Here is a 24,597-nt window from a genome sequence, read left to right as displayed (position 1 = left end):
TATCTAGAGTAGTTGGAGTTGTTGGTGGAAGATGGTATGGAGACAAAAAAATGAGTAGCATTTTCTTCTCTTTTTTAATATATTTTTTTTAGTTGTAGATGGACACAATGCTTTTATTTTTATGTGGTGCTAAGCCTCGAACCCAGTACCTTACATGTGCTGGGCAAGAGCTCTACTACTGAGCCCCAAGAATAGCATTTTTATTGGTGAATTAGAATGTTCAAAGAGGGTGAAAACAAGTGACTGCTATTTCTCTTAGCATAGTTAGGTCGAACAGAAGTTCTTCTATCATTTTTAGTGACAGTATGGTGTTCCATTGTATACTTAACCAGTTCTTTAAACATTAATGCTTTTTCCTTTTCCTTGGTTACTCTTTCAAGCAGCATGGTATGGGGATGATCATCTTTGAAGATACATCTTGTGCACATTTAATTTCCATGGGCAATTAGAACCTCTAGTTGGTTTGTGATGCTGCTTCACAAATTGTTCACTGCTCTTGCTGCTACTGTGGGTGTCCGTCCAGCCAGACACTATGGGGCACACCGGTAATCCCAGCGACTCGAAGGCTGAGACGTGAGGATTGCATGTACAAGGTTATCCTGGGCACTTTAGCAAGACCTTTTCCGAAAGTAAAAATAATTAATAAAAAGGGTGGTAGAACACCTGTTTAGGATGAATACCTGGGTTCTAGTCTCAGTACCCCCCATTTTTTTTTTTTTCCACTTGACAGTCAAAGAAAACATTATCCCTTCTTGTTTGAATTTATATTACTTAAAAGACCTTTTTGGAAACAAATTATTTCCACACATGAGACCTTTTAATGGCTTCCCATTATGCCTGAAACAATACTGAAACTCTTGGTACCTTTCTAGCACTGTGTGCCTGGTCCTGCCCATCTCTTGCTGTCCTGCTGCCCAAGGTCTCTGCAGCCCTCACTGGTCTTCCTAGATCTTTAGTGGATGGCTGCTCTCCATAGGTGTTACCTCTTAGGAGGACCTCCTAGGTGATCCAAGGAAGACCTTTCCAGTCACTTCCATTCGTGCCACCCTGCCTGTTGTTCTAGTATTTTTCTCTGTAATTGACTGTGTACTTCCTGTTACTGACCCTGCAGGATTGGAGCTTTAGAGGAGAGGGCCTTGCTGTCAATTGCTTTTTTTTTCTTATGCTGCAGGTATTTCCCCCAGTGTCTGATTTGCTTTAAAATTATTTTTCTTCAGGGATCTGAAGTGTTTGGCCTGCTATCTGGCCATGTTCAGTACTCAGTAAATTTCAGTCCTTGTCAGTTGTGTCCATTTTCCCTGGCCCTCAGGAATTGTTGTTTTTGGTTTTGGTCCTTGGTTTGAGTAAGGAGCCTATTCTCCCAAAATTTGATGTTATGAAGGAACTTGCTCTTTTTTGCTTTGAGTGTGAGGATTTGTTTTTTCCTTTTTGGCTTACAGCTTATTTGTAAATGTAGTCCCCGCCCCCCCAAAGTATATATGGATTTCAAAAAAATCTTTCAATTAATAATGATTAAAATCCATTGTGATGACAGAGCCCATTTTATGTGATTTTAGTTATTTGTTAGGGTTGGTGTTCTGACCCAGGATAGGATCTGTGGGTGAGTGATTTCTTTGTGTATTTGAAGAGAACAGTATTATGCTGTTATGGGTAGTGTTTTCTATAAATGCCGGTTAGGTTAGTTGCTGATGTGGGTTGTACCTTTATATCCTTTCTGATTTTTCTTTTTCCTGTCAGTTATTGAGAGAAGAGTTTTAGTCTTCAAGTACCACTGGATTTCCCTTCCATTTGTATTAGCATTGCTTCATGTGCTTTGAAGCTTTGGGCCTGGCTAGGTGCATATACATGTATAATTGCTAGATCGTGTTAGTGATTTAATTCTTTTACCATTTGTGATGTCTTCCTTTATTCTGGCAAGTTTTTTTTTTATGTTAATATGGCTATTTAGTTTCTTAGTGTTTGCATCACACATTGTTTTCTATCCTTTTATTCTCTAAGATCTTTTGATACATATTGTGTTATAGTTAAGTTACTTCCAGTATGTGGTGATTTTTGTACTCCAGAGACATTTTTCATTGTCCTGCCAAGGCAGTGATTCTGTTCAACATTCTGCATGCACGGGACAGACCCCCACAGTAAAAAATTCTGTGGCATGAGTTGCAGTGTAGGTGGCTGACTCTTCACTGCCTGCTCAGCTTACCATCCTACCACTTCATATGAACTGTGGAGTGCCTGCTCCTTATGTTGTATGGTCACTCGTATTCCAGCCTCTTCACATTGAAAACAGTGTTATACTTCTTGTTTTGAATTGTTATTCTTGTCTTAAAAGACCTTTCTGTTGCTCTTTTTTTGCTGGAGTTCTGGGTTCCTTCTGGTATTATATTTTCTTCATCCTGAGACTTGCTTTGGCATTCTTTTAGGGCAAATCTGCTGCTGAAAACAAACTTTCTGTTTTCCCTTATCTGAGAATGTCACTGTCTTGTAGGATGTAGCATTCTAGGTTGGCAGCTCCTTTCTTTCAGTTCCCCTGGGGGCTGGGGTTGTGGCTCAGCAGTAGAGCGCTCACTTGTGCAAAATAAAGGTATTGTGTCCAACTACAACTAAAAGATAAATATTTAAAAAAACCCCAAAAAAACAAAAAACAAAGAACATTAATTCCTCTGTCTTTTGGGCCTCTGATTTTCCTCCACCAGAGAGATGCCCCCATGCATTTGAATGGATGTCCCTGGCTCTGTTGGTTTGAAATACTCATCTTACTCCTTATGTGTATGTTAAGGATTTCAATATTCTCTTAGATATGTTTTTGTTATAGGTTCTAGCTGGTTCTTTTTATGGCTACTTAGCTGAGAGCAGTGGCACATGACTGTAATCCTAGTAACTCAGAAGGCTGAGGCAGGATGATTACAAGTTCAAGGCCAGCTTGGGCAATTAGTGAGACGCTCTCTTGAAAACAAAATTAGAAGAACTTTGGAACTACTTGGGATGTAGTTCAGTGGTAGAGTGCCCCTCAGTTGAGTCTCTAGTAATGCAGTAAAAACCAATAAAAACAGAAAATGGATTTTGGAGATTGTGAGGAGAGATTTCAATTTCAGTGACTACCATTGTCACACACCCATCTCAGAAGTTTTGTTTTCTTAATTTTCTTTTTGTATTGGGGATTGAACCCAGGGATATTCAACCACTGAGGCACATCCCCAGCCCTTTTTTGTATTTTATTTAGAGACAGGGTCTCACTGAGTTGCTTAGGGTCTTGCTAAGTTGTTGAGGCTGGCTTTAAACTTGATCCTCCTGCCTCAGCCTCCTGAGCTGCTGGGATTACAGGCATATGCCACCTCACCTGGCTGTTTTCTTAATTTTAAAATTGAGATGATATATAGCATGTGAGCTCCATGTAAAATTAAGATAGCAATTATTGAATTGCCATTATGGTTTCTGACACTGTTCTCAAAAAGGTGAATTTTTATTTTGTAAAGAGATTATTTTTGTGATTGAGGAAAGCCAAAGTGACAGTGTGGATGGTGGGCTGCTGTTTCTTGGGATGGGAAGAGATCTTTTGCCCTCTAAAACATATTCTACTTGTTGATATTTTTTTCCTTGAGTAGAACATTTTAGTAAAGGCACTGATGAAGACAGAATAAATTGGACATAGCACTGTTCCCTGTGTGTGTCAGTATATCAACTCTGAAACAAACTCAAGGATGGCGTGAGAACTTTCAGTCTATAGACAACTATACTTTGTCAAAAATCACTTCAGGAACTCTGGTAACTAATATGTGACTGAGGGTTTAGCTGATACTTGTAGCCTTAAATTTTTGGCTGATGGCCATATTTGTATGATTACTTTTACTATTCCTGACTTGAATGCAGTGAGTGAATGTTGGGCAGGCCTGCAGAGCTGTCATCCAGCCATGCATGTGGAGGTGTCTGGGACTGCGGCATGGGTATTGTTGGCCTCTCAGCCAGCACTGGCTTCCTGGTGTAGACTGGTTGCCTGTTTACCTGGGCAGCTTGGTTTTCTGCACTGCTGTTTATGAAAGCAGCTCCATTTGAAGAAATGATAACCAGCAAGTAGTAGGTAGCGGTTGTCGTAAACGAATCCCACGCTGTTACAGAAGAATGCTTGGTCTGCTCAACTCTCTGTTCCTGCCTTTAACTAGGTACCAGCTGGAGGATGAGTCTGCCCATTTGGACGAGATGCCACTAATGATGTCTGAAGAAGGCTTTGAGAATGATGAAAGTGATTACCACACGCTGCCGCGAGCCAGGATAGAGCGAAGGAAAAGTGGTCTGGAGTGGTTTGTCTGCGGTGGATGGAAGTTCCTCTGTTCCAGGTTTGTCATGCTTATGAGCTTACCAGCTAGTATAACTGCAAGATGTATTGATAAGTCTCTATAAAAACCAAAGACACTGGGTTGTCACAGAGAGTACTTAGAACATTAGTCAGACCAAACAGTGCTAATCAGAAAGTCAGGGAAAACCAAGTTCATTATTTTATAAGACATTTAAATAGTTAAAAGCTGAGGGAAATTAGTGGCTTTGTAATTAACGCATGGCGGAATTAATTCTGGTCACTGTATCAACATTTATAAATGGCATTCCTTTCTTATCCAAAAAGATGGAGATGGACCTATAACATGCAGCTTAATAGCACTGTAATTATGTGTATTATTCAGCTTTAGTGCTTTGACTTGGAATAAGACTCTTCTGTAGGTTTAGCCAGCAAGATATTAAGACGGAAACTCCTATTTAAGACAAGTTTCCTGGTGCTAAGATAAACTGGTGTGGTTTGCCTTTGAGTAAACTCTGGCAGGTGAAAGAGCTCTGTGCATCTCAGACACCTTTTTCTCCCGCCACCAGAAGCAGGGAGCAAGAGCTACAAGAGCTAAGTGAAGCCCTGTGACTAGAGCAGAGCCTGTCCAGTGCATCATGCTCATCACAGAGTCTTCTTCAGCCCTTGTATTGTCCATAAAAGGAAGGTGAATATTTTTAAAGACAGGTTTTGTTTTTCATGCTTTTCATCATTCTTTTGCAAGTTTGCACAAAGATGTTCCTATTGCCGATTTGATTTCTGGGTCAGCTTGCGAGGTGATACTCACTGTTTTGTGGAACTGTAGGAAATTGGCAGCATAGAGAAAGGAGAAGAGCAAGATTTAGCTTTAACTCCCTATTTAACTTTCAATCAGATCATAACTATCCTTGTCCTTGTTGTATATCACAGGCTTTCATGTAAAGAAAGAATTTCATAGTTAACCAATGTTTTAAAAATTGCTGATGGTGGGATACTAATTAATAAGAAGTCTCTGTGACTTATTGAAAGCATTTTCTAGTTAAGTGGCCAATATTCCAAGATACCCGGAGTGGTCTTTGTGGGTACATACTTAGTTGTAGGGTCAATTTTTTAAATAGATTTGGGACTACAGTTATTTTTTTATTTGTTTTTCTTGTGTCAGTTATGATGGGGATATGGCTTGGTGGTTGAGCACCCCTGGGTTCAATCCCCAGTACTAAAAAAAAAAAACAAACAACATGAAAACACTGGACGAATTTCCATTGAAAGACCAGCAATCTTTATTCCAGCTTTTGAATGAATTTATTCATGGTCTTTTCCTGTGATCTGTTGAATGTGTGGGATCTGCAGTGATGTCACCTTTTAAAATTTATAGAGCTCAGGCAGAGTAGGTTTAGTATAATTCTTAGGGGCCCTAGGATTTTTTGGAATGATATATGAATGATTTTTTGGAATGACATATGAACATTGGCTGCATTAGTCCCTATCAAGAGAATCAGCCTGTACTTTGAAGCTTTGAAACAGGTAATTGCCTGTTCTCAGCTCCCTTCAGGGAAGTCACCATGAAGAGCACTAATTTTTCCTCTCCAGCTGTGACAGACCTAGCTAGCATCTTTTTCCAATGGAAGACTATATTATATCCACATCGAGCATCTTGTTAGTGTAGATACCATCATCGTTTGTCTTCTGGAATACTTGTAGCTTCTGCCAAGTACTTGCTGCTTCACCTTGTATTTTTATATTACAGAGACTTTACCTTAAACAGAGGTGAACCAACCTCTGTTCTCTTGGCTTCAAACTTTTCTTCTGCATTTACCTCACCTCTCAGCCTTCATGGAGTTGAAGGGAGTTGGAACCTTGCTTTGAATTTAGCTTTGGCTGTAGGGAATGTGTGGCTGTTCTGCTCTTCTGTTCAGACCACTAGAACTTTCTTTATGTCAGCAGTTAGCCTGTTTCACTTTCTTATCATTTATGTATGCATTGGAGCAGCTCTTTTAATTTTCTTCAAGAACTTTTCCTTTGTATTTATACCTTTGTTGCAACAAACCTTCAACCTTTAAAGATGTTTCTTGTCTAAAAATGTTATTAATTTTTTTTAAAAAAATATCTATCTTGTATTAAAATATAAAACTAATCAGGAGGGTTGGTCTGATACAATTCTGTCAGATCTGGACATGTAAGTTTGAGAGTTCTTACTGTGCTGATACTGGAAGCCTCAAGGAAGGTTGTTATCCTTGAAAGTGCACCTGTTGGGCTGGGGATGTGGCTCAAGCAGTAGCGCGCTCGCCTGGCATGCGTGTGGCCCGGGTTCGATCCTCAGCACCACATACAAACAAAGATGTTGTTGTGTCCGCCGATAACTAAAAAATAAATATTAAAAAAAAGAAAGTGCACCTGTTGCCAGGTCTATGAAGAATAAAGGAGATAGGGACTTTGGCAGTTGGAAGAGGGCAGGAAGAATGAAGTGTTGATGGAGATGACTTTTATTGTGTTCTTATTGGAACTGTGGGGTCACTTGAGTTAGCAGGGGATTAGGATACAGATGAGGACTTAAGATATGAGAAAAGTCAGCCAGGCTTTGCTAGCAATTGCTAGTAATCAGCAAAGGAAACTCAATACACATGAATTTGTAGTGATTGTGGCATATTTTATGGCTGTTTGTCTGTCGGGGAAGAGCCTGAACCTTTATATAACTGGTTGTGAAAGCATGGGCGGGGAGCTTCTGTGGGACTGAGGCCCACAGTATTGTGAACTGAGTAGATTGTGGTGGGCTACTGATTACTACCAGTTTGATGGCTGTGGGGTATATCTCAGAGGCATGAGTTCCCCACAAGTGTGGGTTGAAGGTAGTATTTTTCCTCTGCTCTGTAAGGCGCCTTCTTCAAAAAAGGTTGGTGTTCCTACTACTATAGTTAAGACCTGGCAAAGTCTCTCTCTGGACAGGTGAGGGTCAGGCCAGCCCTTTTTCTGTTCCCTGGGAAAAGTGATAGGACAAGAAGATGTGGCCTGAATGAGCTTGATCCTGATTTGCAGTCTTCGAAGTGCAATGGCTATTTGGTAATTGCCTGTTCTCAGCTCCCTTCAGGGAACACTGGATTGAGAAGGCTGAGGGTTTGTGTTCAGTGTGTCAGGAAGTCCTCTAATGTGGGTGGAGACTGAGTTGCTGAAATCCTTGAGGCTGTGGGAATGAGCACTAATGGGCACTAAGCCACAGGACACAGACATGTTCCTGGTGACAGTTGCTTGACAGGGGTATTATATGTTATGGGATGGGGCTTACTTGACCATGCTAGCAGCAGTCCTGCCAGCCTATACTGGTCAGCAAGCTGCAAAGAATTGTGGACTTGCAGCGCTGTCAGGCTCATCATTATTATTGAACTAATATTTTGCCTTTTTTTAATAGAAAAAATGTTAACCATATGGAACATGACAGCCATGTTTTGAATTTTACTTATAGTATACTCCTTTTCTTAGAGAAAATATTAAGAATATATTTGAAAATGTATGTGTTGACAGACCACTCAATTTGGGGGATGGCGAAACAGCTCAATGAAATATCTAGATATTGAATTAAAGATTCAAATATCTTTTAAATCTTTATTTTAATAAATCTGATTCTGTAAGAGCTAAACCGTCCTCACTGGCTCTGTTTAGTCTACATGTTGTCACTAAGGAGGGTCCTGTTGCCATGTGGGATAGGAAGTAACCTGAGATATCTTTAACTCTTGTTCATTAGGTTACATCAAGAAATTGTTATGGAAATTAGAAATTGTACCTTAGTCATATTGTACATTTAGCAACTAGCTTGTTATTATTTTTTGGCCACTTTATTTTCTAAGTACCAGGCATTATAAAATTCGTTGTTATTGAAATTATTAGATAATGATTCAAAGAGGTAGGTACACATAAAATTAGTTTAATTGCAAGAAAAAATGCTAATGATTATTGCAATACAAGTAGATTGTAATTAATATGTAAATATTTAAATATATCTGCATGTGAGATACATTTGAGTAGGAAAGCTTTTTTTTTTTTTTTTTAAGTTTTATTTTTTAGTTGTTGATAGACCTTTATTTATATGTGGTGCTGAGAATTGAACCCAGTGCCTCACTCATGCTAGGCAAATGTGCTACCGCTGAGCCCCAGCCCCAACCCAAGGAAAGCTTTTTTTAAATTTTTTTTTTTTTTTAGTTGTAGGTGGACACAATACCTTTATTTTATTTTCATGTGGTGCTGAGGATCGAACCCAGTGCCTCACACATGCTAGGCAAGTGCTCTACCAAGCCACAACCCCAGCCCCAATACCTTTATTTTATTTGTTTATTTTTTTATGTGGTACCGGGGATTGAATTCAAGTTCCTCACGCATGCTAGGCAAGCGTTCTGCCACTGAGCCATAACCCCGGTCCAGGAAGGCTTTTTTAAAAATCATTATTCTTCAGGGACTGAGTAGACTCTGATTTCTTCATGACTTAAGACTCACTTTTCATTTTTATTATTTGTCAGAAATACCCACTTGGACACTTTGGGAAAAAAAAAACAAAACTCTGAAATCTTTTAATTAAAACTTTTGAATTTCTTTCATGTGAATGAACATACCTTCCTGTAAGTTGCTCTGAGGCACTAGTTGGTATATGTAGTTCTATGATTCAGGTTGATGGTCATTCTCACGAGATTTACATTTCACTTATTATCAAAAATCACTTTGTCTCTAGGAAAGTGGAGTTGAGATGGCATTTCCATATGAAGAGAAAGGAGAGGGAGTATCAATTGCTGGGATTATTTCTGGTTCTAAATGGCCTCTGTACTTTGAATTAATCTGTAAAACATGTGGGGTACAGAGCCATGGGAAAATGCTGGTCTTTTAAGACAAATGTGAGTACTGTGTTGCTTTTTTCTTAGTAACTAAAGGTACCTATTAGATATAGTAATTGACCAATTTTGGGTGGAGGATGAAGGGAAGGAGGCTGTCTAAATTTTGAGGGTTATTTCATTATGGTTAAAATTTTGGAGCATAGAATCTTAAAATACAAAAATGTTTAATATCAGAATACTTAACTTTGATTATAGAGGGATTTGTGAAAAGCTACTAATCCTAAAATATTTTAAGGAAAAGTATATATGCACTATTAGAAGTACTTACTATTGATCTTGATCGTGTTAGGCAGTGTATAAATGTGGGAAAGTATTTTTCTGAAAAATTATTAATTTAGAAAATATTTAGCATACATAGCAATGTGATTAAGTAAAACTGCCAACTACTTACTAGGACTTCATTTTGCTTTTCCCTCTCATTTTTCGATATTTTCCCGTATGTTTTGCTCAGAAATTCCCCATGATATTGTTTTCCTCTTTAGCTCTACCACTCAATAGGGCTTGGTGTACTTTTTTTTGTTGTACAGATTTCTTTTTTTTTTTTTTTCCCAGTGTTTTGGGTTTATGTACTCAAAATCACCCTTCTTTCCCTTCTGATCATAGTTTGTGTCTTCATTGTCCACTGGCAATTCTGGAGGATCCCTAGGCTTTTCAAACCTCAAGCTTACCTGTTGTGAATGTGTTCATTCACTTTTGTGCAGTAGTATGTGACTTTATAGTGGCATCCTAACCCTTACTTGCTTCTCTGTCTGCACAGTACAATAATTAGTAATAACACTTTGATTTGTTAATACGTGTGAGTAATGAAGTGGTATGAATAATTTAATTAGATCGTGGCAGTCTAGGAATCTTAGATTTATTTATACTGGGTTATAAAGAGGAAAAGAATATAATATGGAACATATGTTTTCAGTCTTTGGTACATAGTGCTCACAGAATGAGATGAAGTCAGTGAGAAGCTGGTGCCTATCGTGGCTGGCATGGGTTGATGTTAAGGTTTCTGTTTGCTTGGTGTTACAACACTTAACAATGCTAAGTAGTGGTTTACCACTTTCTTAGCTTTGCATAACCTCTATTTTTCCTTAGGGTTGTGTGACTTTTATATGTTTAAATATCAGATTAGATAATTATGTGTTGCAGAAAAAATATTCATGTCTGAATGTATTCTGAGAACTTTTTGCTGTATTTGAAATGCTGAAGAGAAGTGTATATATAAGTAGCTTGTGTTTCACCAATGGTACTTGTTTTTAGTGTGTTTTGCATGTACCAGTGCTGTTTAGTAGTTCTTACTATTATGATAGGAATATTTAAATCTCTGGTGTCCCATGGTAACCATTAGCCAATGTGGCTGTTGAGCTGCTGAGATGTGGCTAGTGACTTAGGTCCTGGGCTTTTAATTTTAATTAGTTAAATGTTAAATAGCCTATTTTAGTCAGGTTTTTTTTTTTTTTTTTTTTTTTTTTTAACCTTTTTTCTGCTGTGGCTAAAAGACCTGACCAGAACAGTTGTGGAGGAGGAACAGAGTATTTGGGGGCTCTTGGTTTCAGAGGTCTCAGTACTTTTTGCTGTACTTTTTTGTTGTACAGGTTTCTTTCTTTTTTTTTTTTTTTTTCCAGTGTTTGGTGTTTATGTACTCAAAATCACCCCTCTTTTCCTTCTGACTCCATTTCTCAGGGCTTGAGGTGAGGTGAATTTCATGGTGGAAGAGTATGGTAGAGGGAAGCAGCTCACAGGATCATGAAGCAGAGAGACATCTCCATTTGCCAAATACAAAAATATATCCCAAAGCCAGGTCCTCAATGCCCACCTCCTCCAACCACACCTTATCCACCATCAGTTACCAGTTAGTAATCCCTGTCACGGGATTAATTCACTGATTGGGTTAAAACTCGTACAACCTTTTTTAAAAAAAATCAATTAAAAAAAGAAAAGAAAGAAAGGACTCTTACAACCTAATCATTTCTCCTTTGAGCCATCTTGCATTGTCTCACACGTGAGGTTTTGGGGGACACCTCACATCCAGACTATACATTTTGCCCTTACAATGCAAGGGCATCTTACAATGCAAAATACATTCTGTCTATTTCTAGGAGTCCCCATAGTCTCAACAGTTCTAAGATTGCCCAAAAATTCAAGTCCAAAGTCTACTCTGAGTCTCAGGGCAAGCTTGCATCATGAGTTCTTGTAAAAAAAAGCGATTTACAAGTGTTCAATATATAAAGGTACAGAGTAAACATTTCCATCACAAAAATGGGGGCATGGAAAGAAGGAATGGGACCAAAGCAGAGTCTGAAATCTAGCTGGGCAAATAAGTCCTGCAGTTCTGTTTCCAGTATCTGGGGCACAAGGCGTGGTAATGTTCTATTCAAAGGGCTTATGTAGCTCCACCCCTGGGGCCTTGTTTGTTACAGCTCAGGTGGACTTTGTGTTGGCTTGTTTCTGTTCGATTCTTACAGTTTTTCTAGGATGATGTCCCATGTTGGCATTTCTTAATCTCAGGGGTCTTTACTGCAGCTTTGGCTTTCTCCTCACATCTCCATGCTTTGCCCTCTCTGGGGCTGTGCACAGGGACTCCAACCCTGGGGCACTCTGCCTGGCTTCTTAGGCCTTCCTTTGAAATCTCAGTGGAAGCCTCCATGACGCCCTCTCTCTACCATCCTGCAATCCTGTAGAACCAGCACCACATGGTTGACACCCAGGTCTGCTGCCATTTTAAGTAGTAGCCAGGCCTCCAGGGACCCTGGATGCAGCAGCCTCTGAGTGCCTGAGGGGCTGAATGTGTTGAAAAACTTCCTAGGCCCCCTTGTGTAAGAAGGCTTTCAACTGGGCTCTTCTCAAGAGAATTTTTACTTTTAATTCCTTGAGTCTGGGATGAATATGATCTTGCCAATTCCTGAGATGCCCTCAAGTCATCTTTCTTACAGTCTGTGGGCAAAGTCTTTGGCATTTCTTTAGTGGCATTAATGTCTTTAACAACTGCAACTTTCTTAGACCCCCATTTTCAAGTCGCTTTCTGCTCCTGATTATTACAATAAATTGGGCTAAAAGTGGCCAGCAGTGTCCATGCCACCACCTGAATGCTCTGCTGTCTAGAAACAGATAACTTCTCCACCAGAACATAATACAAATGGCCTCTAATCCACTTACTGATAGTGTCCTCCTTTTCCTCTAAACTCTATTGAGTCCTGTCTTCACCATATGGTCCTATTGACATTTTGGTCTTCTGAGCTCCCTCCAGAATCAGCCATTAAGCTCCATTTACAACAACCTAAAACGTTTCCAGCTTGCACTGCTACATCTCAAAATTCCTCTCACCACTTCCAAAAAGCTCCAAATGTTTCTGAACCACATGGTCAGGTTAGTCACAGGAATGACCCGAATTCTCAGTACCCCATTTCTGTTTTAGTCAGCTTTTTTGCTGCTGTGACTTTACAGACCCATCCAGAGTAATTGTAGAGGAGGAACAGTTTATTTGAGGGCCCACAGTTTCAGTGGTCTCCGTCCATAGGCAAGCCAGCTTCATTCTTCAGGGTTCCAGGTGAGGCAGGAACAACATGGTGGAAGAATATTGGGGGGGGGGGGTAGTGGCTCACATGATGATCAGGAAGGAGAGAGAGAGAGACCACTTGCCAAATACGCTTAGATACCCCGGAGTCATGCCCCCAATGCCCACCTCTTCCAACCACACCCTACCCACCTTCAGTTACCACTCTGTTAATCCCTATCAGGGGATTAATTCACTGATTGGGTCGACTCTGGCAAGCCAGTCATTTCTCCCGAACCTTTTTACACTGACTTACATGTGAGCTTTTGGAAGATACCTTACATCCAAACCATAACGTGGCCACATGTGGCCAGCAGCTGTTGGCTGGAGTGGGTCTAAATTCTCTGTGCAGAATTCGGTGTTCTAAAATGGTGACTTTGCATGGGGTGTGGGGCTTTTCCGTGGAGTTCCCATTTCTTCTCATTAGTTGTTTGTTAGTTTTCACCATCCGAGTGTTGTGCCTCTAGCTAGATTGGGGCACTCTGGAAACGTAAGCATCATTGGCTGCTGACTCTTGTTTATATGCAGGATGCACATCATGTTGATGTGGGGTTGAGATCCAGGCTTCAGCTTTCAGCTCTGCCATTAACATCTTAGGAAAGTCATTTCCCTGTCTGACCTAGAGTTCCTCATGTGTCGAATGTAGGAGTTTGGCATCTGGACAGCACAGTTGCAGGTGACTAAGAGGAAGATCAGGTCTAAAGTTTAAGAAGGGATCTGTCTTAGCTGTGTATCATCACTGTAGGATTTTCATAACCCTAGGAGTACATGTTGAAAGCAGCTTAGAGCTTGAGTGGCTATTAGGGAGCTCTAGGCAGGAAGTGTCCATGAGCACTGAGCCCTGAGGGTGGGGACTTAGGTTGGGAAGTACAGGGAGCTGGCTACGATCTGCTAGGGGACAGTAAGATAGGGGGGTGCATGAGGGGAAAGGGCCTGGGGTGGGGATGGGGCTGCACAATAAAAGCAGTGGTATGGAAGAAATAATCATTTGAATCTTATGGTGTTCTACTTGTAGCCTTATTTTTGTTTCGTTCAATCAAAATAAGATGAAATATTGTCAAAATTCGGTTGAAATCTACTCGATGCATCTCCTTTTTTTCTGCCAACAATAGCAGTAATGGTGGAAGTACTTAGTTTTAAATAACTTGAATAATACTATGATTTATAACTGTTGGGGACTTGAAAGCATGCTTTCGATATGGAGATGTTAGGTTTATTGTTTAAAAAGTGATGCTGCACAGTAGTAGGAGATTTCCATTCTACCAGAGGTGGATCTTTGCTCCTGTTGAATTGAGGGGCAGTAGGTAGGGCTCTTCATTGGCATTCCATCAGCCTCATTAAGGAGAAGTTTCTCAAGGCAGTAATGTGGGCAATCCTGCAGAAACATTGTGTATCATGCTCTGCCCTTCTAGAGTGAAGATATGAGCAAAGCCAAAAATTATCCGGGTGTGGTGGTGCACACCTGTAATCCCAGTGGCTCGGGAGCTGAGACAGGGGATCATGAGTTCAAAGTTAGCCTCAGTAAAAGCGAGGCGCTAAACAACTCAGTAAGACCCTGTCTTTAAATAAAATACAAAATAGAGCTGGAGATGTGGCTCCTGAGTTCAATCCCCAATATTCCACCCCCCAAAAAATAATTAGGCGGATAGTCAATAGGGATGATGCTGATTTTAGTTTATACTCCCCCAAGGCACCTTCCCATAAAGAAATATTTATGAAGTAGTGCATCTGAATTTTTAATGTTTGAAAGTAATTTCTGAAGAATAAAGTCAGTGTGATTGGATGGAAAGGATAACACCAACATTGGAGACATAGCAATTCTGAGATATGAATTATGATGTGTCAGCTCTGTTGTATGATCATGCCTTCTATGTTATTTTCATACAAAATTTGTCATTAAATTTAAAGCTTACTTTGTCACAAGTGAAGTTAACACTTTCTGATGTACACAGCTGACTTGCAATTCTAACCTTGAATGCTTTCAGAAGATGAGATCCAACAACTTCCCTTAGTGAACTGTTCCGAATGTTTATACATTTTGAATAGTCAAATTAACCCAAATTTTTGATACTGAATCTTAAATTCATGATTATTTTGTGTTCAATAGAGATGAATTGGATACCTTTTCTTCATTTTCTGAGGTATTTTAAGAAAAGTTATCCCATTGGACCCTTTGTATTTTCTCTCTGAAAACAATGGTTGGGATGACCAGAAGGGGAAGAGTTGGTCCTCCCAGGACCCTGGCTGTGTTGGAACAGGGCATGGATGAAGATAGGCATGTGGAAAACAACTAAGCTTTTATTATCATGAGAACATCACATTCAACTTTGGTAGCTTTTTAAATGTTGTGTTGATTAAAACCATAAGTCTTTAGTTAATGCTACTGGAATAGTCGTTTTGTAAAAAAATGGAAAAAAATGATTCTTCAGAGAAGAGACAAAGCTACGTCTTGGATTAATTGATATCTGTGTACCTTTATCATTGAATCACTCAAGTGGTATCTTTTTTTTTTTTTTAAGAGAGAGTGAGAGAGAGAGAGAGAATTTTTTTTTAATATTTATTTTTTAGTTCTCGGCGGATACAACATCTTTGTTTGTATGTGGTGCTGAGGATCGAACCCGGGCCGCACGCATGCCAGGCGAGCGCGCTACCACTTGAGCCACATCCCCAGCCTTCAAGTGGTATCTTAAGAATTACCATACCCATAGCTATATGTTTTTTCAAAAATGGAGCATTGACTGCTGTAGAATATTAAAGATGTTGTTTTGCCACTAAGAGTGTCTAATAGGGGTGATAATTGCTGGGTTCTAGAAGCCATTACACATTTATAGGAGACTTTGCTCTGGGTTCTAGAAGGCATTGCACATTAATAGGAGACTCTTTAAGTATTTTTTTGTGACATTTTAAATTTGTATAATTGACCTGTTCTAAGAAAAAAACCCCAGATTAGCATTAGATAATGCTATTAGTGTCTGGTAAATACAGAAAAGTCAGTATTGTCTTTCAATATGCAGATCAGTTTAAATGTTTTACAAAAAGCATATGTAATATGTATTTTTTTTTTGTTTGTTTCATGCAGTTGCTGTGATTGGCTGATAAATATTTGTCATCGAAAGAAAGAACTAAAAGCTCGCACAGTATGGCTTGGATGTCCTGAGAAGAGTGAAGAAAAGCATCCCAGGAATTCAATAAAAAATCAAAAATACAATGTCTTTACCTTTATACCTGGGGTAAGACACTCCTGCTTCGAGGGTCATAGGTCAGAGCTTGCTGGTTTCCAATGCCTTTCAGAGACCCTTCTGTGTTTCACTGTCAGGCCCAACGCAGCACCTCCTGGTCTTATACTGTTCAGTTTCAATGATTGCCAAATCATTCATTTGCATTTTTAATCAACAAGAAAATTTTCAACTTGATTATTAACTTCAGTTCTTGATAAACATCATTTATATAATTATAGAAACAATTGTAGTATAGAAATAATGAAAAAATGCTAAGTAAAATGATCAAAAAATAAGTTGTAAAGTTTTTTGGGGGTGGGAATTTGGAGGGAAAAGTTGAATATAGTTTCTAAGCTTGTCAAGAAATTTCAAAAAGAAAGTAAAACAATTTTGCTTTCACAAAAATGACACTGTAACAATATGTAAGTGTATATAGATGTCTTTGCTACTTTACATTATAAACCGTAGACCTACTGCTAAATCTTTAATTAGGTACTATGCTAAATTTAAATACTAAAATTTATTTTTCTTCTGCTTGGTTATTAGTAGTACTTCTAAATTAAATTTTAAAACCAAGTTTATGTGAGTTTAGAATAGTGGAATAAATTTTTTGACAGATTTATTTATCTTTCTGAAGGCAAAGACAACTGGTGTTGGTTTTGTTTTTCTTTTTTTTTTAATTACAGGATTTTATTTTCTTTTTAGTCCTTGATTCTTAGAAGTTAGACCAGCATGATTTATTGGGGAAAGTAGTTTGTCATCATATATCAGATTATATTTCTATATCAAAACTTTGGCATGTTCTAGCTAAGGGCTATTATTCTATTTATCAAGAAAAGCTCTTGATTACATCAATTGAAAGTTGCTTTTTCTTGTGTATTTGTATTTTAATGATCATTCTGATTTTGTATTGGACATTGATTATTCCCCTCCCTCAATCCCCATCCATTCATTTGTTGGCAAGAGTTTGATATCTAATGTGCTTTTTTATTAAAAAAACACAAAACTAATGGCCCCATAATTAGAAGACTGATCTTTTGTCAGGACAATAAAATGTAAACTGTCTTTGGGGCAAATATTTTCAACTTTATTGAATGAAGCACTGTTTTCTCCTTAGGTTTAAATTATTAAATAACACCGTTAGCTAAGCAGTGTGCATTTTCTTAACAGTCACCAGACTTATTCAGTGAATAATCAAGTATTGAGTACAGTGGTCTGAAACAAATAATGCAAGCTTCACTTTGGTCAGTGTAAATTCATACAACCTGCCTAGAGTGGCTGCATCTTGAGAACACCTGTTGATGTGTCTATACAGTCCTTAACTGTGTGGGTGATTTTTTTTCTTAAATTGTCTCTGAAATGATCTTTTCATCTAAAATGTAGTATTTTAGAAACATTTGGTAATTACACAGTAGGAATTCTATGCCATTTTTAGCATAAATGGCAATTTCTGAATTGCTAATAGATATAATTTATGCTGAGATTTTAAAGATATTGCTGAGGAAAAAGAGAGCTTTCCTTCCTGCTGAGATTAATTTATGAAATAGTTCAGAACATTTCTAGATAGTAGTTGAACATGATTATGAGTATAAGTGTGTTACTGGTGTAACTGATGTTTCAGTCACACGTGTAAGTGTATGACGATGCAGTCATTTTATTTTATATTCTGTAATATAAGTTGCTTCCCAGGAGGTTCTGATTCATAGACGGCAAGTTTGCCAGTATGATTGTAATTGTGTGCCATTTGAATTGTTCCTATCTATAAATATCAGGTTTGTTCTATTTAATTTTTAATTCAAATCTAGTAACTTGAGGCATTTGTAAATAGAGCTCTCAATATACTGGATCTTGAGTTTTCTTCCTTATAGGTAATTCCATTTGAATTTTAAAAAAATATAAAAATTTTCACTTTTGGCTTTCCTAAAATTTTATTGAATGATGAAATTCATGTTTAAAAATAGTGTTAAAGACCAACTACCAAAAGACTATAAAAAATATACAAGTAGCTATATTCCCGAAAATTGGTCTGTTATTTACTATTCTGTGTTGATCATTTTACATGTTTTGAGAAAACACATGCAGGAGATCATCTCATGCAGTCACAGTTGTGCACATCTGGCTTCATAAAGCCCAGTTCATGTTGCAAAGCATGGGTGTTGTATTTTTTGTTTTTTATTTATTTATTTATTTATTTATTTTTCCAGTTTGTAAACATGAGGTTAGTATGACTTTCGCATCTTTAGAGTTTCTGAGTTGGTATCCAGATATACATTTTTGTATTTACTGACTTGCTAGCATTGGGAAAGTTTTGGTGTCATTTGTTTGGATGTGCATGTAAAGATTATAGATTTTGGAAAACTAAAAATTTCATTAAAAAAATAAAGCCTCTTAGGGAAGGATACTTTTAATATAATTTAGAGTCCTAATTGTTGTTTCCCCTCAGTTTATCTCAAATGTTATGTGGGGTAACCTTTATATATGGGATAGCTTTAGAAAGCCAATTCCAAACAGAAATGTGGTTATATATTGTGCTATATTTAATTATATATTGGAGGTATTAAAATTTAGGGATTGTGTTAATTTTCTCTTTTCTTTTTCAGGTTTTGTATGAACAATTCAAGTTTTTCTTGAATCTCTATTTTCTGGTAGTGTCCTGCTCACAGTTTGTACCAGCATTGAAAATAGGCTACCTCTACACCTACTGGGCTCCTCTGGTAAAAGAAAAAAATTAAAAAATTATGCTCAATTATTAATTATTATCTAAAAATGATGTTTAGTATACAATTTTAAGAGTTCATATGGCTAAAAGATAAATTGACGATTGTTAAAATGTTGTTGTTGCTGTGTATCATTTAACACTTGTTAAAGGATTTCACAGAGTTCTGTGATTTAATCCCCTTTAGCCCTATAGGAAGTGTAAGGTCAGAGCACTGCCTGCAGAGCAGCAGGAGTCTGTAGACCTCTGTAGCTGGGGAAGTTATGAGTGTCCTTTCTGGGGCTTTCTGCACCTGTTCAAAGGCTTGTAGGTCTGTCTGCCTGTTCCCTGCTCCTTCCTTTACTATGGAACTGTTGGGTGATACTGAGGTTGTAGGATCTGGAGAGTTAGTGTCTTGATGTGAAGCCAGTGGTGAAAGTTCTAAAGTATTGGACTCCAGTAAGACAATTTCTGGTTGACAGCTCAGTGTATGAAGTGTTCTGAAAGGTTGATGACTCTTGGCATTATTTCAAATATATTCTTTTATACTTCTCTTTCCTATTTTTTCCTTCTATTTTATCTTATGGTGCCAGGGTAAAAACCAGGGCTTCAGCATGGTAGGCAAGCACTCTACCACTGAACCACATGCCCAGCTCTAGCATATAGTTTTATGCTATTTGTTGATAGTAAAGACAATAGAAAATTGTTCTGCTTACTTTTTGGTTGCCCCTTTTTGGGCAGGAACAGCAGGGAAAGTGATTCCTTGGTGAAAGAGGAGCGCAGAGCTCAGTGTGGTCTTCAGAGTTGGAGAGGTGTGCTCGCTCCTGTGCTCATCTGTGCTGTCTTGTGTAGTCTCTCCACTAGAGACTCTTCCCAGTGAATCAGGAGAGCTGCTGTCACAGGACAGGTCCAGTGTGTGCCATTAAATTGATGCTGAGACGTACTTTGTGACTCCCCATTCATATACCCTTAAGAATGGGGTGAATTTGAGGAATGAAAGTAACTTCATATGGAGTATAAATACAAAATCCCTGGATGAATGAGTATGTTTTTTACTTATTAAATTAGTGAGATTGAAAGAGACACAGGTGCTGAACATGGGTAAAAATGTAATACAGTGGCTCTCATCCATTGTCAGGGTCAATATGTCTGCACACCCATTGGATGAATGGTTGTTAATATATTTATCAAACACTTCGAGAATTGATTCAACATTTTTATTTGAGGAATTTATCCTATAGAAATGATTGATTACAAAGAGAATAATCCATTGTTATTTTTGATGAAAGAATTATGTAATAAGTCAAATAACTGAATTGATTGAACTGTGCTATATCCTACTCACATATTGGAATAAAGTGTAGCTTTAAAAATGTTTAGGAAAGGTATTTAATAACTTCAAAGGTAAGTATAGTAGGGTAAATTTTAAAAGGTAGGTTAATGTGTAGAATAAATGCACACTTCTTTTGAAGAGCCAGTAATATGCACCTTTGTGTCTAGCACTAGTCTAAGTAATGTGGTACAACAATGAACAAGACAGACAAAATCCCATCCTAACAGAATAAGCGTTCTGGGGGAGAAGACTGTCTACAAGCAGATTCATAATGCTGGATGGGTAGCTATGGCTTTGAAGAATAAAATAAAAAGCAGGACAAAGGTAGAGGAAGTGAGGCCCTCTTAGGAAGGAAGTCAAGGAACGCCTCTTGTGGGGGTAGCATGTGCAGAACAGGGGAGTGTTGCAGGAACAGTTTACTAATCTCACCATATTCTGGAGTGTGATCAGGTTCTCCTGCTGGGGAGTGGGGGTAGGGGAGGGTACCTGGAAAGGATTTCAGCAGGGTGAGGGGCTGTGTCCCTCAGACGTTCCCACAGAGGAGACACAGAAGTATATGCAACAGAGATTGAAAGTGGTGTTTTACTAGGAGACATGGAGAGGAGTGGAGATGAACATTTCTTCCTTGTTCTCACCCACCTTCTACCCCATTGGGGTGGCTTCTGTTATGAATGTAAGATTATAGTTGCTATGTACTGCTTAGTTAACTTTACTGCTTATGCATGTATCATTTCAAATAATATGCAGTATTGTCTTCCATGCTTTATATAAAGTTGTCTTAATTTGTGTATTCTGTTGCACCGAATTTTATTTGGCTTCACATTGGTTCATGAAATTGGTCCTTGTTGACACATGAATATTTACTTCATCTTTTGTTTTTCTAAAGTATTCCATTGTATGAATATATCACAACTGAGGTGTCCAGTGTCCTGGGAAAGGAGACTTTTAGGTTGCTTCTAATTTTTTGCTATTACAGATGTTATTTAATTTATAATTTCATTACTCATGATTCTTTATGTGCATCTGCTAAAAATTATGCCACATACTTCCAAAAATCTCACTTTAAAAGTTTTTGTTGATCTTCAGTGTTTTCTAATGAAAGAAATATAGCATCACAGAAATTTTAGAACAGAGAAAATACTTGGTAACAGTAAAAACAACTATATTTATGATTTTAATATGTTTCTATTTTTAGCCCCTTTTTTCTGTTCATAGCTTTACATGTTGTGTTTAACATATAAATATTATTGACATCTTGAATTGAATCTTTTATTAACTAACATAGTGATAAACTGAGAACACAATTCTTCTTAAAACCAACACAAAAAATATGTATTTTGTTTTTGCCTTTTGTCCTTACTATTAATTTTTAATTTTATTTTTTTAAAATGGTACTAGGGATTGAACTCAGGGGTGCTTTACCCTGAGTTACATTCCCAGCCCCTTTTATTTTTTATGTTGAGACAGGGTCTCACAAAGTTGCTAAGGGTGTGCTTGAACTTTGGATCCTCCTGCCTGTGCCTCCTGAATCACTGTAATCACAGGCATGCACCACTGAGCCTGGCTATAATTACTTTTTAAACCAAAGAAAATTTCCTTTAGGTAGATTATTTATGAAGAATTTTATTTGATTTGTTCATAAAAATGATTATCTTCGCCTTGCCTAGAGTGGAATTTGTTAATGTGTGCATGTGCATGCATGTACTTGTGCATGTGGTTATGTGAGTATGTGCACACTATACTGTTCACAAAGACCATTTTTTAGTACTTTATCTATTTTCATGTGAGCATTCATTTCCAGTTCTAGTTTCAGTTTTAAGTCCTGTAGCTTGAATTTTCAGCCACAGGTCTTTTTAAAATTTTTTAATTTTTTTCTACTTTGTCATATTTTTTTGACATGTAGGAATTAACTTTGTGTTTAGATGAGTACCTCAGTTAAGAAATTACTTCAGTATATTCATACAAGGGATATTGTTTTGTTAAAAAGAGAAGTGAAAAGCCTCCTTGCTTTTTTTCCATTTGCACCAGTGCTTATTGTGATAAACTTTGGTGACTGCTCCTGAATCCTGAGTGTTCCTCATGTGAATCTCAGAATTGGTCTGTTTGTAAGAGACATGATCATTTTCTTGGTCCGGCAGCAGCTGCGGTTGATGCCCTCTTTAGATGACAAGTGGTAATTCTTGTTAGCGTGGAGGCTTATGCTGTCTCTATGCACTTTTAACCTTTGGTTTAGCAAAAATCTTAAAATGTTGATGAGCACATTAGGCTCACCTTCAAATCCCAAGAAGCAGCTTTTGGGTATGTTGGTTCTTTGATTCAGGCTCACCTTGGAAGTATTTTTTAAAACTTTGAAAGTCCACATTTAGTATAGAGGATCTTCTTATTAATCTAGGCAAACATAAAGAACTTTTAAATGTGTGCTTATTTAAAGGAAATTAAAGAATACAAATTCTTTTTTAAAAATATTTTTTTAGTTGTAGATGGACAAAATACCTGTATTTTGCTTATTTCATGTTTTTTTATATGGTGCTGGGGATCAAACCCAGTGCTAGGCAAGCACTCTACCACTGAGCCACAACCCCAGTCTCTGAAGAATGCAAATTCTAAAACACATTTGGTATCTTCCTTTTTTTATCAAAGGAAATGTTCTTTAACAGGGATTTTTTTCAAAAGTTCTTGCTCTTTTTTTTTTTTTTTTTTTTAAAGTTTCTTTTCTTCTAGTTGCAGATGGACAGAATCCCTTTGTTAAGTTTTTTATGTAGTGCTGGGGATTGAACCCAGTCCCTCTCACATGCTAGGCAAGTGCTCTGCCACCAAGCCCCAGCCCCAGCCCTAGCCCGAGTTCTTGCTCTTTTTATACCAGTTTATTTTTACCCTGTATGTTCAGGGCCCATTATAGCATGCTGTCTTATGCAGACATTTATGTTTTTGACATCTTTTCTTTGCTTGCTCTCTATAAGGTTGTTAAGAGAAAGGTATTAGTTAATTTTTCCAGATTTCTCTTAGCCAAAAACCTGTCAACAAAGCCCATAATCATCTTATAGCTGGTGCTTATAAAATTTCATCTGTTGTTCTTTTGATGCTTATAAAGTCTCATGTCTGTTGTCCACTCATTTTTAAAGTGTTTTACTTCAAATTTATTCCCTTTGTTCTCTAAAATTGGGATGTTTTTGAAAACAGCAATAGCTTTATTAATTATCTTTCTTTTAAAATTATCCTTGGCAATGTTATTTATTAGCTTTAACTCTGAACTAATTTCTGTTATATTTCCTATATATACTGAAAACAACGTGACTTTATTAACTCCATTCTCATGCCACAATGGAGATTGCCTGCCTACCATCTCTCCCCGCCCCCCTAACTCCTTCTCCCTCCCTCTGCTTTCAGAATTGTTCTTTGACGCAAAGCTAGTATAATCAGATACAAAACAGATTATGATGCTTCAGTCAAATCAATAAGGTAGAACAGGTCTATCCATACAGAAGATTTTCAGATAAAGAAGATTCTGGCTCTGTGAATTTTTAACTTGTGGGCTAAATATCTTCCTTGTAATTTGGTACTACATAATTGTCAAGCAGAGATCGTATGGGTAAGAAATCAATTGATTGAGTCTCTGATTTTCAGTCTTATGTTAAAATCCTTCTGTCCACCCTTTTTTGTGAGTACTGCATTGGAGGTGGGCAAAGTATTGGAAAAAAAATTAGTTGCTTAGAATCCTACCATCCAGGGACACCAACTGTCAGTGATCTGTGTTACCTTCTCTCCTGTGTGTCAGCTTCTTATCCATACTCTAGAAGAAAAGGGACATGTCTCTCAAGGTTTGCGTGACATATAAAAGTGAGAACTGACAATAAGCCCTTGAAGGTAAACTGATACTCTTTTGGTATTTGTTACACATGGCTCCTCAGTTATCTGGAGAAATAGGAGAAAGGCTGTGGACAGGCCACATGAGACAAACCATGTTGTCCAGTCTGACAGGATCATTCTCCTGTTTCTAGGGTGTGATATTTCTCTGTGGCCTCTAGGGAGCAACACTATAGCTTATGTCTCTGGCCTGGTAGGTACTGAGGTAATGGGAAGACTCAGTCCATCTTGCAACGATTTACTTGCTCAGCGCTTACATGAACCACCAGTTAAGAACTCTGAATATGCAAACAGTTAATGTAGAGACCCTTTGATTGTGGACTGTAGTGGTTAAGGAAATAGTAGCATAAGTTTTTCTTACTTTCAGTTTGCTTTATGTTTGTGTGCTGGCTATGGGGTAGTTTGCTCAGGTGGATCCGATGGTAGTGACACCTCTTGGATGTTGCTGATCCTATGCACTTATGATATATCCACATAAGCTCTTGATTTAATAAAGCAGCCTATAAATGCCAGCAGTACTTGCCTATGAGCAGGAATTTGTTTCTTGTTAAGAGTCTCCAACTCCTGTTTTCAGGAATTGGGCCTGCCTCCCTTTATTCCATTTCTCTAATATTGTTCCCTTATGACTAGTGGCTTATTTTTACTGACTCCTTGAATTTTTAGAAGCAGTAGGAAGTAGCACTTTTTTTTTTTTGTGGTCTACTGTTACTTACTGAATTCAGAGTTAACTTTTGCTGCCTTTAAGCCATAAGTTTAAAGAAATGAAAAGTAGAGCCACCTG

General features: G+C 37.9%; 1 protein-coding gene across 5 annotated transcripts in view; it reads left to right on the top strand.

The window, feature by feature from the left end:
- Atp9b (ATPase phospholipid transporting 9B (putative)) overlaps positions 1–24,597 on the top strand; it is a 256,120-nt gene that overhangs the window by 8,378 nt on the left and 223,145 nt on the right. For all 5 annotated transcript variants that reach the window (XM_071602592.1, XM_071602594.1, XM_071602593.1 and 2 more), the window contains exons 2-4: positions 4,158–4,331; positions 15,786–15,936; positions 18,525–18,638. In XM_071602592.1, coding sequence (XP_071458693.1) covers positions 4,158–4,331; positions 15,786–15,936; positions 18,525–18,638 — 439 coding nt within the window. The remainder of the gene's footprint in view (positions 1–4,157; positions 4,332–15,785; positions 15,937–18,524; positions 18,639–24,597) is intronic.

This window comes from Marmota flaviventris, chromosome 16 (assembly GCF_047511675.1).
Source record: "Marmota flaviventris isolate mMarFla1 chromosome 16, mMarFla1.hap1, whole genome shotgun sequence".
NCBI lineage: Eukaryota > Metazoa > Chordata > Mammalia > Rodentia > Sciuridae > Marmota > Marmota flaviventris.
The sequence above is the reverse complement of the archived record's forward strand: the minus strand, read 5'-3'. Positions and strand labels throughout refer to the sequence as shown.